Below are 20,116 nucleotides of genomic sequence, written 5' to 3' on the forward strand. Positions count from 1 at the left end.
CCGTCTCATCTACTGGGAATTACATTTGAGTTCCAGAAATAGTAACATTCTTCATACTTGAGAACTTTGCTGGAAAATGTCTCAGAAGCAATGGCACAGAAACGATGCACAATTTTACGAGCTTTAATTCAGACTTATTCCCCTGGCAAAATATTCTCCAAAGGTGTATCTGAAGCTTCAAATACTTATGAGAAGCAGACAACAGTGTACCACCACAATTCAAACCACATAAACCACCCAGGAGACACAGAAAGGAGAAAGTCATATAGCTAAACAGATACTGAGATACCAGACACTCTACAGCTTTACAATGAAAAAGGTACTTAATTAAAGACAACACATTTACACCCTTTAAATTAAAACACAAGCTGTTTCAAGAATCAATGAACCAAAATAATTTTCAGTAAGATGGTAAGGTGCTGCAGTTTTTCCTGTTTGGGTTGTTGGCGTGGTTTTGGGTTGTTTTATTGTTTTGGTTTTTTTTGGAGAGGAAGGACGGGGGTGTCTGGGTTTGTTTTGGGTTTGAGGTTTTTTATTGTTGGTGGATGTTTTTGTTTACATATGAAAGATGTAAGATGCAAGAAAAAGTCATGTACTCAAATGACACATCAGCTTAATGAAGTAACTCAAGGAAATTTGCATCTAATTGTTAATTGGGGATGATCTACACAGAGCTTGACCCTCCTCTGTCTGCCAGACCATCAACTCCTCTTTGGAAGCCCCACAAAAGAATGCACTGTGCTGTCCTCCAACAACCACCCTGACTAGATTAGCACACAAAGCAGAACTTTAGATCAGCAGCAGGTCTCCCAAGTTCCAATGGTGCCACAGATTTACTAAACAGGAAAAGCATGTTCTAAAAAACCCAAGATCCTATGAGGGGAAAAAGGTTCCACAGCACCAAGCAGTGCAGTATTTGAAACCTCCTAATCAAAGTGACAGTTTTCAAGTGCCATTTACAATGCCCTAATCTGGAAACATCCCAGCTAACCCATCTGATCAACTATTTCACAGATGGAAGCACTTGATGGCTAATTGGCAAGTCCATGATTCAAATAAAATAGCTATCTGCACTTCTTTTTCTATATTCCAAGTCAAGGTGTAAACACTCCTTACAAGACACAGGTCAGTTCTCTGTCTCCCCCTCCCTTCCCAGTGGAATTTTTCCCCTTCCCCTCTGTCATCAAATATGTTAATTCAAAATTACAGAATCAGTTTTATTTTTCATTTATTGTATTAGAACAGTTGTCTGCACTAACAGAGCAGTGTAAATGAATATTTTCAAAAATCTAACAAGCAATGAAAAATTACTTTAAAAGCCTCTTTTTAAAGTGTCATTATTTCACTGCTTTCTATCACATCTGGATTCAGAAAAACAGACAGCATGTGCTACTGTGGACAAGAACTTGCTCAACTTGAATTACTAGTCTGTAAGTGATGAAGAGAAAAGCTTGGCTACAAATGCACTTAATTTGCTCACACCCTTTGCAGTGGGATTGCCTAATAGAGGCATATGTGGAATTGATTTCACCAGCAAACAATAGTTCAGCATACAAAATGAAGAGGAGTGTTGCTCCAAATTCCTGCCTGCTACATAAGCAGAATGCTTTTACGTACCCCACAAACCTGTTCATTTGTCTGCAGCAAATGTACAATGCAAATCAAAGTACTAAACCACCAGTGAAATTCTGTGGTAGGCAGTATTCCAGAGGGACAAACTGAAAAGAATGATTCAGGAAAAAGAAGATAAGCAGAAAAACCCAACATAATGGAGAGAGAAAGGAGACTATGTAAGTGAAGCAGAACAAGGGCATTGCCAAAATCTTAATTCCCATGAACTACAGGAGCAACACTGAAGTCATAAGATTTTCTTTGAGACATCACAACCCTTTCAATTTTTTACATCTTTTCTAAAAGGCTTCATTCATTCATATATTCACTCATCTTATGCATTTATCACGAGAACCTTAACTCAAGACAAAACAAGCTTGTGGACCAGGTACAACACCAGTCATGTAAGACACAATTTCTGCATGAAGCAGTGTTCCAAAGGAGGTCTTACTTCTGGCATCAAGTTCAAAACTAAACACAGGTACCTTGCCATAAAAAGAACACACAGTTAATGACCAAGCATACTGCCAGAAAATACAGTGAATGGCTTATGTGATGCCAAAAGTTCTAAGAGTCTCTTCCCTTCTCCTCTCTTGTTCACCTCCTGCCCTACTAAGACAGCCCTTTGTCCACCTATGGTTAAAAGAGAAGAAATGCCTCAAGATTTCTAAGCCCCATGTCACTGGAAGGAAAGTTTATTGTTGAAGTGTCAGTTTAAGATTACTTCCTTAAAGATTTGGTTATTAGCCATTTGAAGACAGGCTTAAGGTAGATGTGATTTAGCACTGACCACCTCTGGACACCTGCAGGCCAATCAACCCCTCAATAGCATCCTGAAGGAGCAAGAAGTAGGGAAAGAGAACTGCAAATTCAGTGACAGAAGTTCTCAAGTGTAATACACTACACCAAAAGACTTGAAAAGCATATTGCAAACACATGAATTTAAAGTGCATTTGGGATAACATATCTGAGTTTGGAAATTAAGAAGACCAAGAAACCCTAAATGAGACAATAACCAGAAGAGGTAATTTTGCCAAGGGGGAAGAGCCAAATAACTACTGCTGAAGAAGCTCAAGCAGGTCACTGAGAAAGAATGCCTTGGCAGAGATCAAACAGAAACTGTGCTCACCAAGCATCTGCCAGTACTTTAACATCAGTTACAAAGCAAATCAAACAGACCCTTAGCAGACTTTATGTGATGCATTCCTCTTGCTAAGCAGATCCCAAGCTACAAGAAAAAGCAATCTCCAAACTATGGGATAAAATTACTTTGAAAATGCCTCTTTTTCTACCAGACTATATATACAGATGATTCTTATGCTGGCAAGAATGGCTCAGTCAGATGTTTTTACTATATTCAACCTTTACAACAACTGTGACACAGCAATAAGAACAAAAAGTTCTGTTGCTTAAAACACTCTAGTACAAACAAATGGTAATAATTTTGCTTTCTAGCATTACAAAATATATCCAAGAAATATCTTCCTCCTCTCTTCTATCTCAAAGACATCTGATTCACTCTGGATTTTCTCTCAATCTCAATTATCATCAATAGATACTCAGAATATAAAGTGACTTTTCAAGGTCCTTTGAAACACATTATTTTAAGGACATAAAAATATCCTATTTGAAAAGCCTTCCTGCTGATTCAATAAACCAAAAGACTACAAATGTAGTCAAGACATCTAGTGCAAGCAGCAACTTGAGTAAAGAGCAATTCAGTTTAATGCTTTTTTTTCAATCTAACATATACTCATCAACTCATTTAAGAGACAATTCCATATTTAAACAAACACAGAGCAGCTTTGCAGGCCAAAGCTACCAGAGGAGTTCAGCAAGCTTCCTCAGAATGTTATGTTCTATTGTCTGCCACAATTTTCTAGCAAGCTTCAAGTTAAAGATGAAAAATTCAGAAAACAGCAGAGAGTTAACAGTAAATTTGAAAAACAGCTTTGATAAGCGTCAAGTTCAGAGAGGACTAAGAAGTGAAAGCTTGAGAGATTAGACTGCACAGATGTTAAAAAAATGAAGAGTCATGAAGCAGGCTGGCAGCTCAGAGGAACAAGAGAAATAACTGTTTAAGAAAGTGAAACTAAAAATAACTGAGGGCGGCTTGAAGATTCACTAAGAGAACGTGAATAGAATTTTAGCTATAAAAAGGGGAAAAAAAATTATGCACCAAAAGTTACAGCTTATTTGGCAAAACATTTAGAGTCTGTAGATCAGCCTAGAATATTTCACCAAATGCTTCAGTATTAAACTACTCCTGTAGTTATGCTGGACACAAACACAATATATACAACCAAAAGAAGCTTTGGGTTTAGCAATTTCAACCCTGGACACACCTCCTGAAGCCCAAGACATACAGAACTGATTCCTCCAGTACAAGAGTCTGGATTCTCGACTTAGAAAGAGACCAGGAAGCTACTGCAGCCAACCAAAGGAAAGGACTACAAAGGAAATGAGACTGGAACCAATTCCTTAAGGAAATAATTCTTCCTACAGACCTCAAACAAAGACATTCCTAATTATTTTCCCCCTGTATCCACAGCAATCAGCACAATGTAACAAGATCAACTTGATTTTATTTTTGAAGACTGCTGGCCATGTCAGTTGATCAAGGAAAAAAGCACTAGGGTTTGCTGTAGAGGTAGGAGAAGCCATACAATGTGAATAGGTCTCTCACTAGAACAGGACAGCTGTCAGGGAGGCCTTCTTGCCGTGAGTAGTTACAGAAGTGAGAACAATCGACAAGAGGAGACACAATAAAACACACATACAAGAAGCTACAACTACCCACAAGTGATAAACTCAATTCAAATTACCTCCTGAAATGTACATACACTTCAGTATCTTATAATGCCCCATTCCCAATGCGATCCAAGAGCTGAAACATGTTATTTATAAAGAGCAGTGGATGTGCTCGGCCATTTACAATAAATACCCTTCATGTACTGGAAATCCATATTATTGGAAACTGTTTTTTAAAAAAATGTATTATGTGTTTCCAATGCTTTTCAATATGAATTTTAAAATGCTCAGACACAAAAATAAAGGTTTATAGACATTCTGTAAACTTAGTGCCAACACACATACTGATTCACAAAAAAAAAAGGCCAGGTTGTAACAAAAATATGCATACACATATAAAATCTCTTGAGTCAGAGATTATTACTATGAACAATGTTTCTTTGATGCTGTTTTAAAATATGATAGCATAATAGAAGAAACACTCCAGAATTTATTAATTTTAAAGAAAAGATTGACAAGCTATATACTAACCTGTCCCAGCCCAGGCATACCTCCTCCCAGTCGCAGAAGTCTATCCATATTTCTAGAAAAACAGAAACAAAGGAAAAATGTTCCCAAGCTCGAAATGTTTACTAAATTGTTATCTATATAATTCACCTTCAGTCACTCAGTATGTCAAAAATATTGGTGGTAATTACAACACAACATCAGACTTCCTGTTAATTAACACCACATATTAATTCAAGAAGCTGTCTTCCATGCTAATTAACAGACTTTGCTTTATTGCTTTGGTTTTGGGTTATCCCCATTTCTGAAGATGAACACTCTTGTCAAACTTCTCAAAACTTTCCAATCAGTCAATTAATTGGGGGATTTTTGTTACTTATGATCAGTACCTACAGCCAGAAAGTTCCTAAAACTTATTAGATATACAACTGAATTTACTGTCGTTTGCTCAGAAATCATCAATAAAAATCTTAAAGTAAGGATTTTAGCATCCTCATTAGTAAGTTCCGCGCTAATTAACTTACAGCTTGTCAGTTATCATCAAAACTACATGTGAAAGACACTAAGCAGATTATGGATCTCTGAATTAGCATCAAAAGCTTTTTTTTAATGAACTCATTATACTAAAAGAAATACTGTAAAGTAAACATTTAATGTGTATATAGTTAGAAGACTAGTGACAGTACAGTCATTTAATACATTCCCAGTCTTGCATGTGTCAGTGCTTTAGTGCAAGATTATTCCAATCAATGAAACGTCTTCCTTAAAAAAAAATAAAAAGCATCAGTTTGTGTGTCTTGTAACTTTCAAGGGGGTGATCCCCAGGAATAAAGGCTGCTAAGGTGCCCAACCAAAAAAATTACACTGCTGTTTCTTTCTCTACAGTTTCTTCATTTTCTGTTGTTGAAAAGACATCTACAATTTCATGGTGGATACCTAGGTACAGGTTCTGCCGAAGCTTTAACAGAACTTTACCACTTGGCTTTTTCAACTTCTTAGCTCTATACAACAAAACTTATCCATAAAATTTTTAAAAGGCCTACTAAATATTAATTTTTAAACAGCTGTTTTCATCAAATCAAGCAATTTCCAAGGTGCATTTGTAGCCAAAATCAGAAAATTTTACTAGCTTATTTTTTTTGTGAAATAGAAGATACAAAGCACAGCATCAAAAATTATGGTCTTAACTGGAGAAGTTTTAATACAACACAACGAAGCCTGTTCAGGCTTTGAAAGCAATTGAGAACACCAAATATGATTTCCAAAATACATTCATCCTCCAAGCAGATGTCACATTACACATAATTACATACATGAGTTCAGATTACATTAACAATACTTATTTAATAGCCTTCTTTTGAAATAATTATGCAAAAGAACTTGAAAAATATATTTGCTTTGTATATGAAAAAATCTTCATGCTGAAGGTGAATGTCACCATCATTTTCATAACTTCTTCTGATATTTGCTAGAATTCTTACTGGCTAAAGACCAACAAGTTTTATTTCAGTATAAGGTTAAAACAAATAGTTTAAGCTGCTAAACACATAAAGAAGCAGCATTTTTCTTCCTACTTCAATAACTTAACAATAGCCAAGATACATTGATCAGAAATACCTGCCTGACTTGTTAAATTCACTTTCCCAGTTCAGTGAACTATCAGGCTATTCATTTAATAGGATTCACTCTCTTGATTTTGTAGAACCTGCAAATCCAACAAGTGCAGCCTCACCTAGCAGTAAGTACTTTCTTAAAACTCCACTGGCACCATATAAATCAAAAAGGAGTTTATTAAAGGGTCAGTGGTTACGCTTAACTTCTTCAGTAAGTCATTGACACCAAGTTTCTTTTTTAGAGGCAAAAGCTGCACACAGTGTATATGCTTTTCTATCCTGAACTACAATAAATTCCAAATCAAGTTGGAGGATTTCCTTGGAAAGGTTAAGTTGCTGTTTAAAGATATTATGTAAGCATATGTTAAATGGCTTCAATAAAACAGTCACAATGTTACCACAAATTAACGCCAACTACAGTTCATGTTACTCCTCTGTGGTAGATACTCCTCCATTGAAACTCACAATGATTCATCTTCTGTGTCACTAAAGAGGGCTGAAGAGTAACTGAGAAGTATGTTTAAGGTCCTCAAACTATTATTTTAATCCATCATGGCTGTTCATTTATTTTAAGAAACTTCTGGTCTCTACACTGGTAACCCTAAAACTGATAGTTCTGACAATTACAGCAACTTCCATCAACTGATGAGGTACATTACCTATGTACATTTAAGAAATAATAAATAAATAACAAATCCTTTAAAAGAAGGGAAAAGCAATAGCTCATACTAATTAATAGTTCATTTACACAGTTTACTCCAGTTTCTAACCCAACAGTATAGTACATCATTTATAAAAGCCATATATTTTGCCATATCAGAGTTGGATGAGATAAAAGTGTTAAACAGACTACTTATCAGCATAACTTTACAACAACATCTCAATTTATTACAGACACCTAACATTTCCCACAGAACAGCCACTGAACTGAGATATTCAGATTTTCAAGACAGCAGAACAGACAGAAAATCTCCAAAACACAGTTCTAGATGCACTGCAAATTATTTCACTAGCTCCATGACAAGATTCTGGTTACAGTTTTGGCAGCTAATGCTTTACCTGCCTATTTGTAACTGAATATGTTTTAGTAGGCTATAGTCTATATGGACCTAAACATGTTTGTTTACTGAGATGTGTAAACATCTGAAAAATTTAAGTTAATGAAATACATTCACCAAAACAGATTTTAATTTTTATTAATCCATCTAAATATTATTTCACCTATAAATTCCATTTCTCCAACAATGCTTTTGTTAGCCTTACAACAGCTTAAGGGAAATTTTTAGACATTAATGAAGCTAACTTTAGCCTTTACAAATAAAACAACTATACATTTCTGACCTGGTGCTCAGCAAGAGGTGCTCACAGAACAAACTTGGCAGCTGCTCCCACTTTTTGACTGTAAAGATGACACCAGTAGGTCTCTTTCCTGTAGAAGGAAATAGAAAGGAGAAAGGCAGAAACCTAGTAAAATTTAGAAACCATGGCACATGTAAAAAGGAAATGTTACATTGATAAGCTGAAAAAGGACAAGGCACCATTGAAGAATAACCCAAAGAATGTTTACTGGGCTTTTTTTTTCCCCTTTACCATACAATTCCTAGAAGTGGTACAAGCCATGTCTCACTCAAGTATCCATAATCCTGCAAGAAGCTTCCAATTTTCTCAACATTTTTAATATTAAATTCCCAAAATATTTTAATAATTCATTTAAGCAATTTAAAGCTAACTGATCATTTTAAATGCTGTTAGAAACTGAAACCATGGTGTTTTTTTACTATTTTTGAAGCTCTTGCTGTAGCTAAGATGCCCTAAGCACCAAGGGTAAGAGCAGTCTGCAGGTACAGAAAGCTTTCCTGTTTATTTCTGCAGGAGTGGTTGGTGTGACTGGAAAAGTGACAAAGATCTTTAGATTTGCCCAAATTCAGGTAGAGAAAGGCTGCTTCACATTCAATTTAGGAGTTAAAATTCATGTTATCCTCTTCCCTGAGAAGACTGCCCATTAATTGCCTCCACTCAATCATTCATAGAGCAGTGTTTTGAAACAGATCTGTGAAATGATCTGTGGCTGTGATTTGATAGACTTTTTTTCAATGTCAGTGTTAACATAAGGAGCAATGAGGAAGCTGCTGCTGCTCACCAACTTGATGCTGCTTTCTCAGTACTGCCAGGACAGCCATTTGTGCAGCCCTGCAGCAAACTGAGAGGCTATCAAAAACGCTGGGTTTAACCCTGTTCACTTCTCTGAGAGGCTTCACGTTGCATCCCAGAAATAGTTGTCTTGGCATAACAGAAAAAGAGGTCTTGGAAAAGCTGATTGCTTTTAACACTAATACAGGCTCCAGAAGACATTTCTGTCAAATCATTCTTTAAGCTAAAGCTGCTCAAAGAATGTTTGTGGGTTTTGGGGGTTTGTTTCAGTTTTTTGTTTGGGTGGGGGGGATTTTTTTGTTTTTTACTAACTGTGGCAATTTAACAGAGACCCTTTTGAAGCTTATCTCAAAGTAGCACAAGAGCAAAGGAGGATGTGTTCACCTTCCCAGAAAGTTGGAAGAGAAAGAGCAAGTCAGAGTTTCTCAGTGCTGACAGTGGAAATCACTGACAAGTGGAATGGAAAGTTATCCTCCTGCCAGCTTTGCAGAAGGAAATGATCCAGGAGAGACCACAAGAGCCAGTAGCACAGGCTACAGCAGAACTGCAGCTACTATTTCAACTGGGCCTGGGTTATTCACCTTTAGCCACCTGACCACCCAGAGGTCTTGCATTCCCTTCCCCACTAACTACAAAGACATGAAAGAAACAAATCTCTGTGAGCTTGGTCTGTTTCCCAGTGAGGCACAAAAGGTAACCTACAGCTGAGAATCTTATCTGTGCAACAAAGTGCAAAAAGCTAGGCTGATTAGCAACTTCTCTGTTGGTTTTACCCTATATTCTTGCACACACACATATACTTACATTATATATACATACAAAAAAAAGCCAGAAAAGTAAACAAACAGTTCACAGTAAATCTCACCTCTTTTCCTTCCAAAGTTGGCAAAAGGTATTTTGATTGTTTCCTTCTATCTGTAAGGAAGAGTTAACAGTCTCTGTTTAAAGTGTAACTTTAAGGAAGTAACTGTATCAAATAGTTCTGTATCAGAAAAAATACAGGACAATTATCATAATTAACTTGCATTTTGGTGCATTGCGGGATTTGGATGACATGCACTCATCGCTGAAATTAATACAATAACTAATGGTTAAAAAAAAGAATTAAATAGCTTCTCTGTGTATATGTGTCCATGATTCAAAACATCATAACTAAAATAAGCTTGGTCATTGGATGTTGTTTAAAAATCCAGACTTCCATTACTGCAATTTTTATTTAATTACCTCAAAAGGGAAAAATAGTTAATACTAATAATGCAGTGAGAGTATACAGACAGCATCTCAAAACTGATCGGGAAACAGAAATTTTAAAACCCATGTCTAATATTTGCTCCTAATACTGCTGTTAGGTAACTGTAATTATTGGAAAGAGTTGCCCATTTGGAGAGCTCTGGTTCACCACTCAGTTGTTCATTGGTATCTTCTAGTCACTTAAATTCAGACTTTTAATAACGAAAACATTTTTTCTTAGGTAGCATAGGGATGAAGTTATATAAAAAGATCATGCACAAATGTGTATGCACATATAGCTATAAACCAATAGCTACTGTGTTTATACTTGGCATGTTGCAGCATGTATTTTGAAATCAACTTGAAACAGTCTTAAATTACTCTATCTCCTTGCATGAGACACATGAGTTTCACACTACAGTGCACTATTTTTATCTAGCATTAACACTCCACGATGTGATCCCTCAATGAAAGAGGGCTCTCCTGGTTTGGCAACTTCTGAGTTAGTAGAGAAATAAATATCAAAATCAGCTTTGACATACATAGAAAACAATGGCTACTAAACTGCCCTATTAGTGGAGGGAGTATCAGGCTACACACAGGTGACAGCAATTTACTTTGCAATTTGTACACTGAGAGACTTGATGCAAATCATTTCATCTTCGGTAACTCAGTTTCTCCACCTGAGACTACACAACAAGCTTTGTACAAGCACTTCCACATCTCCTATTGAGGAGTTACACACAGCAGATGATAAACAATTTTATTAACAGTGCTCAGAAATGGCTCAAGGTTTTTTGTGCAACTGCAACCATTTCAGCTTCACTTGGGATGATAAACAGCTAGAGAGGTAAATCAGCTGAGAAAGTGCACATTGCAGAAAAATGTTATTTCACCAAGAAAAAAACCTCATTGCAGTTAAAGTCATCAGACCTGAACAGAGACTTCACATGTGAAAAGGTGGAGGAGGGGGTAGGCTAGTCTATCCTCCTATATATTTTGTAGGAAAAGAAGAAAAAAATATACATGTTACCATCAATTCTAAGTAATCTGTTCATTAAAGCTTGAGTTTAATCATGTTATGCATGAATGCAGTCTCAGTAGTGCAAGCCCAGAGTTACATGACTCTTGCTTTGCTTCCATAATGTGCTCAGCTCTGTAAACCCAGGCCCTATTCCATACAGACCTGAATCTCAGTAGACCCAAGCTGGATTAGGTGGTTTGCAGGTCAGCTTCCCAGGCTCTGCTGTCTGACTTCCAAAAGTACAGCAAACCTAATTCTACTACATTCATTGCTGAGCTGGAGTTACTTCAGTAACACAGATTCAAACTGCTTTAAAGCTACTGAAGTACATTCACATAAAACTTACAGATAAGCAAAGTTTCATTAACAACTGCACCGCCATAGAAACCAACAGAAATAATTTTAATTTTATGCAGTACATGAAGTAATGGCTTTCTCTGAATTCTGCAGAAAGGCAAGCAGACACACAACTATTGTGGAACTATGCAGTAGTCCAGCAAGTACTCATCATACCAGCTGTCTATTATTCAGCGTCCTTAACACCTGCCCTATCCCATCATCCTAGATGTTACAAGGTACTTACAGGAACCACTAGTTTATACTCCAAAATTTTTGTCAGGAGTGAATCACTTCCAAGAAAGTTGACAAACTAATTTATATACTGGTATTATTTACTGATTTATATGCTGGTATTATTTAATACTATTTTTAAAGTATTCACTAACTTACAATGTTCTAAATCATAGTTTTCAAATGAGTATCACTGAAATGGCATGTTACAACAGATGATGGAACTCAACATTTCCCACTAAGCTACACGTTAAACCCTGCCATTCAAAGTCACACTAAGTGATTCAGAAGCAATTTATATGCTAGCCAATTTCTGAATTTCTTCACAAATAGATATTTTTCATTGTCTCAATATGATCACAAACAGTGAATGCTCTGCTCCACAGAATCTTCTTCCAAGTTTACTCCCCACCTGAGGCATACAGGACATCTTGGACTCCCAGGGCTGACAGCTTTTAGATGAACACAAATCTATCAGACTTTTCAGCTTGCCTAGTACCATTTCAGTTCTATATAGCTTTGAGATATATTTACATAAAACTTCTTTTTAAAAAGAAAATCTCAATCCCTGTTGGCTTGCTGTTTTTCCACGGCATACAGAAAACAACTGCAACTTTAAGACATGACGCCACCACACTGTTTACAAGTATCCAACTACATGACACACATTTGTTACACAAACATTACTTAAGTCAGCTGCATACTAGAAACAGCGCTGTTAATTTTTTATTATTGCTTCTTCTCTACTTAATTCTGCTTCTTCCTCCTTCGGGTATCCCAACCAGTGCTTTGCCTCCACTTCCCCCCGTGCCCCTCTAACTTCAGCTGCACTGCCGGGGATCGGGGCAATACTGCACCTCGGGAGCAGCAGCGCTGCCGCCCGTGAGGTGCCTCTGGCAGGGCACAGAGCACAGAGCCCCGCTCTGCCCGCAGCACGAACCCGCGCCGGGCGCTGCCGAACAAGGGCGGCCGCAGCGGGCCGGGCGGAGGCGGCCGGGCCCTGAGGCCCATGCGGCGCCGAGGCCCGTCCGGCTCCAGCGGCTGGACCCCCGCCCGGCGCCGCTCCCCGGCCCCTCTCGCCGCCTCTCCCTAGCCCGTTCGCAGCTGTCCCCGCTACCCCGAAGCGCTCGGACTTCCCAGCGGAAAGGCCAGGGGCCCAGCGCGATCCCTGCCCGCCAGACCCGCCCCGTCCCGCTCCCGTCCGCACCGCCCGCGGCCCTGCCCGGCGCTCGGGCCGACTCCCGGGCCGCGCAGAGGCCGCCGCCGCGCAGAGGCCGCCGCGGGGCCCCTCAGCACCCTGGCGCGGAGGCGGCCGGGCCCTCACCTGGGCCAGAGCCGCACGGGCCGCGGTGAATCAGCCGGATCTCATTCAAACCGAGCCCTTCCCGGTTCACAGGGCACCCGGCAGCGGCTTCCGGCCCCGCGGCCGGCGGGGAGGAGCTTCTGAGCGTGGAGAGCTCCGAGGGGCGCGGCCTGTGGGTGGAACGGGCCGAAGTCGAACGTCGTGGACTGCTTTGCTGTAAAGTGCTGCGGGTTAATTTCGTCCCTTTGCAGCCCAATGCCACCAGTGCTGAAGCAACGACGCCATAGGATGGCAGAAGAACCAACAACTGAGTCACCAAATCAATAAAACAAAAATTACTGTAATAGAAACAGTATCACATGCACTCCTCTCAAAAACAGTGTTATAGAAAATACGAGGATTTAGAGAAGAGAAGTATGAGTGACCATATGTGTAAAATCAGCAAAAGCAGAAATGGAGAAGCATGGGAATTGTGGCCAAACAATAGGGACATAATTACATTAAAGCATACATGCTGATGAATGGTGCAAACAGAGAAGCAAATTGGAATTTCTATTACCCTTATGTTAACCCTGGAGCAAAAACTCTGTTGTAAATTAAAAGAGGAAAACACAAAGCCAAAGGAGTACATTACCCGACAGCACGTGAACAAGTTAGAGATCTCAGTATCCCTTGTGAACTTATTACACATAACACAATAAAAATTCTTAGAAGTTGATTTATACGTAGTTACTGAAATACTGCAAGTATTTTAGGAAGTATTGGGACAGCTTAAGAACCTACACAAGCAATTTATTAGGACTCTACAGAGTTTCTGCCATGAATGACCAAGAAGAGTGTCATGGTTTATTTGAAAGCTCCTTTAATGACCAAGAATCTAATATTAGAAGATGATCAGCATTTTCTGCTCATAGACCAACTACAAGAAGCAGGTGAAAAGGTACTAAATTGTAAATTACATGGGAATAACCTCAGACAGCTATAGTCACCACTTCCACAATGCTGCAGCAGACACAGAAATCTTAGGTTTTTTATACCATGAAGTATAAATTAATCCCAAGAAAGAGAAAGGGAATTACCATTATATGGTATTCTGCTTTTTAAGAGGGGCAATGTTTTTGAAAAGCAAAATAATTTTCTCTTCCATTTTGTTTTTGGGCTAGGCTGAGGGAATCTCAAGAGTCAAAATTTCCAAAAGATTCTTTAAAAGCTAAAGATTTAAAACGTGGTTTAAGTTGTGGGTCAGTAATTTCTTTCTCACATTACTTAAACCTATTAGCAGAATTTATTGGTGCACTCACAACCAAATTACTCAGAAACAAAGAGTAAAACATATGTGTGTCTGTATGTATGTATATGTTTATCTGGGTATGCTTGTCTCAAACAGAAGAAATCTTGCACCCTGCTTCAAACAGGCTGTTACAGTCCTTCCTCTTTTACCCTGACAAAGCTTAGTTCCTATAGTCTTAAGACTGTACTTTGAGACTTGTGCATGTCTTAATGTTCTCAGAAGTCATTGTAATAATTATGTGGTCAAAGATTTTTCTTTTGGATTAAATTAATGAGGCCAAGTATTAATTCAGTGGATTGAAATGCATTATGTGTTTTGCTGGTTTTTGCCATGGTTTTGAGAGCAATCCATTTATTCCTCCATATTCACTAGAATTCTGACACCTTAAGGAGCAATACCCATTATATTTGGGTTCTCATTCTGCAGTCATGTGTCTTTAAAGTACCCTGCATTTCTGAAAAAAGAAAGAAACACAAGTATTTATTTGTGAAAAGTGAGTATTTCTCTGGGTTGATGTGTATAATAAGGAAAAACAACATAGTTAAGTCTTTATAATATGCCTATACCCACTGATTTAAATGAGCAATGGCATTTCAAACCATTTGAAGATTTGGCCCTTCTTTGAAATACAAAGTGAAACAGACTTTCATTGTTATTCCTAATTACATTTCAAGTCATAGTATTGACTTTTTAAATATATACATTTATTGAAATTTTATAAATAAATATAGTTACAGAAAAAGAAAAATGAGAAAATAGGAGAAATATTTACACTAGAAAGTATAGTGAATTAATTGGATATATAGAGGCAGTATCATGGTTGGAACTTATGACAGATGGTATTTTATATTTTTATATAAAAATGATATATTCTTAATCGTATATGTCAAAGAAAAGAGACCATATGTTGTTAAACACTTCCAAATTGTCATTTAATCTGAAGGGCACTCTCTCGCATGCTACCGAATCCCTCATTGTTTTGGTCTAACCAGTGCTAATCTATAGAAGATTTTATTTATTGATTTGCAGTAATGCAGTGCAAGAAAATGTTCAAGGTTTGTTCCCTTTTTTATTACTTGGATGGCTCTTATAAGTGGTAAAAACTAGCTTTGATTGGACCCTTACATTTTTCCTGGTTTCCACATGCTAACCTGTCCTTGTTTGTAGTGAAGTGATCAACAGAGATCAGACTTGCTAAGAGATCACATCATTTTTTTCCTATCTCCTGGTATATAATTTTCCCTTCAAATCTGTTTGTGATTGGATTAAAGCAGCAATATTTCTGAGGCTCTGTAATTAAATAATGCAATTTCACATGGCTAAGTGGCAAAATTTAAGAATGGCATGTAGAACGTGAAGAATGCACTGAGAGATTGGACACAATTTTCTGGCACATCATTTGTGTAGAGAGTGCTGTTTGTGCTAGGACAGGAGGAATTCTCCAGGATTGAGTTATAATATTAAAAAAACCAAAATCATCAACACTAAAAATCCCAAACAAACCCAACAGAAGATACGGTTTCAGAAAGCCTGGTGTTAGAATACCTGATGCACTGTGGGCTGAACAAAACATTGGACTTGTGGATATTTTTGTTTTCTATGTTTAAACATGAAGAACAGAGCATGGGAAATGACTATACTTCAAGGAGTAGAAGAGCTGACATCCTGTTTGTGAGAGGGTAGTAGAGCCAGAAGCACACTATTTTATTGATTGATTTAGAATTATGTTTGGTAGTTATACACTGAAAATGTAATGAAGGAATAATAGTGTTTTAAACTGCAGCCTTTCACCCTGGGAATGGACTGGAACTCTGTCTTGGCAAACCTGTAAATGGGGAAATGGTTTCTTCTGTTATCCTTGGCAAGCACTCACTCCGTTAGAAGTGCTGATGGTGACCTTTGTGACATCCCCAACAGCTTGTACAATGCTTGATCAACTCCTTGCTGCACGCAGAGTAATAGCAAGTCTTGTCACAAACAATGAATAAAATTTTACAGGATTAGTTAAAGATAGTATATGAGTGAGATTACTTTTTTTAGACTCCTCAACAATTCTACAATCAGCTGCAGAAGGCAGTTAGAGGCTCGAAAGAGGCTTCATTAATCATGAAACATATGATTATTGAAAACCTGCAAACAAAACTATTTGCATCTCTTGCAGAGCACAGACCTGCCCATTAAAGTATGACAAGTATAAAGTCAGTTTGAGTGAGAAGAATGGTAACAATGTATTTGGATATAATCCATCCCATTTAAGAAGGGAGAGGATATTAAGAAAGCAAACATTCCTTACAGTGAGCCATACACAGCCCCAGCCCCCCTCCAGTTGGTGCCAAAAGATCTTGTTTATATTGGAAATTTCACCAGCCACAAGTTGCACATGCAGTCCTAAAGGAAACTGGACTTTTGTCTTTTTAAGTCTATTTAAAGTGATGGCTGAGTTGTGAGAACTATCTACAAACCATCTGGAGAAGATAAGGCCAAGAAAAAAATCAGTCTTGCTGGAAATGCTTGTGTTGGGGGTGTCTATGGAAAATTTTTATGAGGAAACAGAGAAGTGGGTTTGTGTCCCTGGCAATTGCAAAGGTGCTACTCTGTGAGAGACAGTTTATTTAAATAACTGTGTAGAAGACTGTAAATTGAAAACTGTAAATTAAGAGAAAGGTGGTATGTAAAGTGGACATACTGTGGGTTTTTTCTGGATTGCTGTGGGATGCAATCCCACTACACCTTTTTTTTTCCCGTCCCCTTTATTCAGTGGGTGATTTCCCCCTTATTTGTGGCACAATAAAAATTAATTTTGTACTTCCTTTAGTACTTAAGATATTTCTGATTGGGCTGAACATTACTTTTATAGAAGTGCTGTGTAATTGGTATAATGCTTTTCACCAATTTCAGGTAGTGAGAGCAAACCAACAAAGACAATTTCAATTATTTCGGTGGTTATGTCTGTGTTAGGGAGTAGTACAGACTAGGAGTAAATGTGTGGGGCTAAATAGGCATGATACATTTCTGTTAGCATTTTCTACTTTGGATAGCTCTACTTGTGTCCCAAGGATGAATGCCCATTTACAACCAAATTGTATGAAGCATGTTTCTGCTCTGCCATGTTTCAATGAGAGAATCTACTTCCAGCACTCCCAAACTTTAGTTTGCTTCTTGGAAGGTTTTGCTTTAAAGGCACACTCTGGACGCAAACTTAAACAATCATGTAGATGCATGATACGTATAATTTTTTTTTACAAGAATTAACCAACAATGTGTAAAGATAACATGGCAGAAAGCTGGAGAAGAGTGAAATAAAATTGAAGAAGGTGAAGTCCTCTACATTGCTACACATGGCATGCCCAAAGCTCTGGGTATATACAATATGTTCTATGGAGAGCCTGAGGGACCTGTAAACTGCTAGATAAAAACCCATTCAGTGAATATTTTGATCCTCACAAGAATGTCACTTGGGAAAGGCACATTTTTTACAAGAAACCAGCTGCCAGATGAGACCATTGACCATTGTTAAGATCTTTAAAATAAAGCCAAGTAATGTGAATTGGAGCAGTTAACAGATGGATGAATTACTTGTGATATAAGTGATAACCAAGTCAAAGCAAGGTGAGAAAAGGACTTGACATTGCAAAGAACAGCGGATATTTGCAGGGCTAGTAAAGACTGCTTCCCAAATAAAAGTGTTAGCTAGTGGTGAAAGAACTGGAGTGTATCTAATTAAAAATGCATACCAAAGCATAAAGAGAGAATACAAGGGTAAACAAATGGCAGAGACCAGACTTGTTTTCAATAGATGTAAAATCAATCACAACATGGTGAAAAGGTCCTACACAAGAGGTTCGGTGTCCTGTATACAATGAAAGCAGCCATTTTGCCAAAATTAAATTGCTTTCAACTCAACTTATAAAGATCTGCCTAAGCAAAGCTTCTGTGACTGCGCTGCTGGAGGACATAACGGGTGACAACGGTGATTACAATGGCTGATTTAAAGGATGGTAGGGATGATGCTATTCTATAAAATCAGATTTTCTGCTGGGCCAGAACATTTACCTTTGAAATTGCCTCACAAACAGGATTGCAATTTTCAGATTTTGAAAATTCTCTGATGATACAAAAGTAATAAAGAATTCCTAAATAGCTTCATTCTACAGAATTCTGCATAAATCAAATAAATCTGAGATTTAGAGATTACATTACTCTACTAATCACAGAAATATAGCAGAGAATAAAGTATTTGCAGTCTTGGTACCTCTACAAAATAAGGTGTGTTCATCATTTGTAATTTACCCTGTTATTTGGGATGTGAGGAACCTGTAGTCTCTACTTAAATAGAACCTGGAGGTAAATACAAAATAATGTATTTAACTTAGACATTAAATTTGTGACTACTATATAGTCTTCATAATTATGAAAGTTATCAATCAGATATATTGACTCTTATCTTTAGGATGGTTTCACTTCTTGCAGCCCCTCAAGATACACACAGTGGCATTTTTTCCTCTTCATTCCCCTGGCTATTTTTTCTGTCATCCTTTATAGAATTCTCTACTGTCCTTATAAACATTAAGTCATTATGGAGCCCAGTTATATTTGGAATTTTTTTGAGATAATACAACTTATTAATAGCTAGCTAAGATAAATTAGATATTTCTCCTCCTTGATTGGTTTAGAAAAACAGCTATTTTATTGATTAAACATATATGTTATACTTCATCCAGTTCAGCTTTCTGAAACACAAGGCATTGGTAGAAGGAAAAGCAAAATAAAATATAATTGTTTTTTGACTGTGCACAGTCTGTGGAGTTGTGATTGTGCCTTTTTCTCTGTGTTGATCACAGAAAAAATACTAGAAGTAGATAGAAAAGGTTACTTTCATTCTTGTAGTACCCAAATTATCAGAAATGTAGCTCTTCCTGACTTTATTACACTGGATAGACAAGCTTCTTACAAACACTGAGAGAAATGTAATTTGGATAGGCACAGTACTTGCAATTGGCAATAAACTATTCAGGTAAGGCTACATCCTTATTTTAGTTATATTGGCTATGTGCCATAAATAAATACAGTAGTGATTTCTCATCTCACTAGCTTACTTGATTATGTCGATTAAAGGCTATAAACTGACTTTAATTATGTGTTGTAACAGTTGGTATTTGGAGACCTAAATATTTGGGTCCATGTGGTGGCAGTTTTAGTCTCCATTGTAGAAGGGATCTGGAGAAGCTTTTAGTACTGCCCAGATTTCTAATTTCAACTTTTTTTTTTTTAATTAATATGCCTCCAGGGTTTTTTATTAATTTAGGAGGTCATGGTTCTTTTAGTTTGACTACTAAATACTTTTTTTTCCTGTCTTATTCCAGGTCCAGAGATCATTTCAAGCACCAATTGAACCTAAGCCTTTTCTCTGCAAAGGTAGGATGTGAAAAATGCTATGCATTCCAGATTTTTTTTGCTAAGATGATCAAAGAGTGAGACACTTTATCCATGCAGAAAAGGTGGATGCAAATATTACACTTGCACATGCTATTGTTTTATAAAATGATTTGCAAATTTTTTTCAAATTCCTGAGAACTGATGAGGCAGCTGTCAGTATCAGGTGCTTAAGGCATCATTGATTTGTTCTTTGAATACTTTATTAAATTTAATTTAATTAATTTTTTAAAATTAAATTTCAACTTTATTTTATTTCTATTTAATATTTAGTTACTCTGTTAAAAAGAGTAAGTGCACTTCCCTTGTTTATGCTTACTGTTTAACTGTTAATCTGCACAGCACTAAATTATTATATTTTATTTCACGGATAAAAATGAGTCTAAATTCAAGTAAGAACAATATTCAAGGCAAAAGTAAATACAAAAGCTTGTTGTAATTAAATAAAAATATTGAAACCAGGTAATGAAAAAGGAGTATTCATTAGACCTTTTAAACTGTTGTATTACTGGTATTTAGGTGTCTGGGTTGTTAAAATGTAATACAATACACATTCTTTAATTTTGAAGAAAGTGGATTTGAATTATTACAGTAGAGAAATATCTTGAATTGTCTTGAGACTACTGACTTTT

At 37.2% G+C, this 20,116-nt stretch overlaps 1 protein-coding gene across 1 annotated transcript in view; it reads right to left on the minus strand.

Moving 5' to 3' along the window:
- Positions 1 to 12,930, minus strand: part of PSMD14 (proteasome 26S subunit, non-ATPase 14) — a 49,107-nt gene extending 36,177 nt beyond the window's left edge. Inside the window, exons 1-4 of the mRNA XM_071435052.1 lie at positions 12,782 to 12,930; positions 9,499 to 9,548; positions 7,824 to 7,911; positions 4,894 to 4,945 (exon numbers count right to left, since the gene is read on the minus strand). Coding sequence (XP_071291153.1) covers positions 4,894 to 4,941 — 48 coding nt within the window. The 5' untranslated portion in view covers positions 4,942 to 4,945; positions 7,824 to 7,911; positions 9,499 to 9,548; positions 12,782 to 12,930. The remainder of the gene's footprint in view (positions 1 to 4,893; positions 4,946 to 7,823; positions 7,912 to 9,498; positions 9,549 to 12,781) is intronic.
- Positions 12,931 to 20,116: the final 7,186 nt, after the last annotated feature.

Source organism: Agelaius tricolor, unplaced genomic scaffold (genome assembly GCF_023055355.1).
Source record: "Agelaius tricolor isolate 1412-34295 unplaced genomic scaffold, bAgeTri1.0.p SCAF_10, whole genome shotgun sequence".
Lineage (NCBI taxonomy): Eukaryota > Metazoa > Chordata > Aves > Passeriformes > Icteridae > Agelaius > Agelaius tricolor.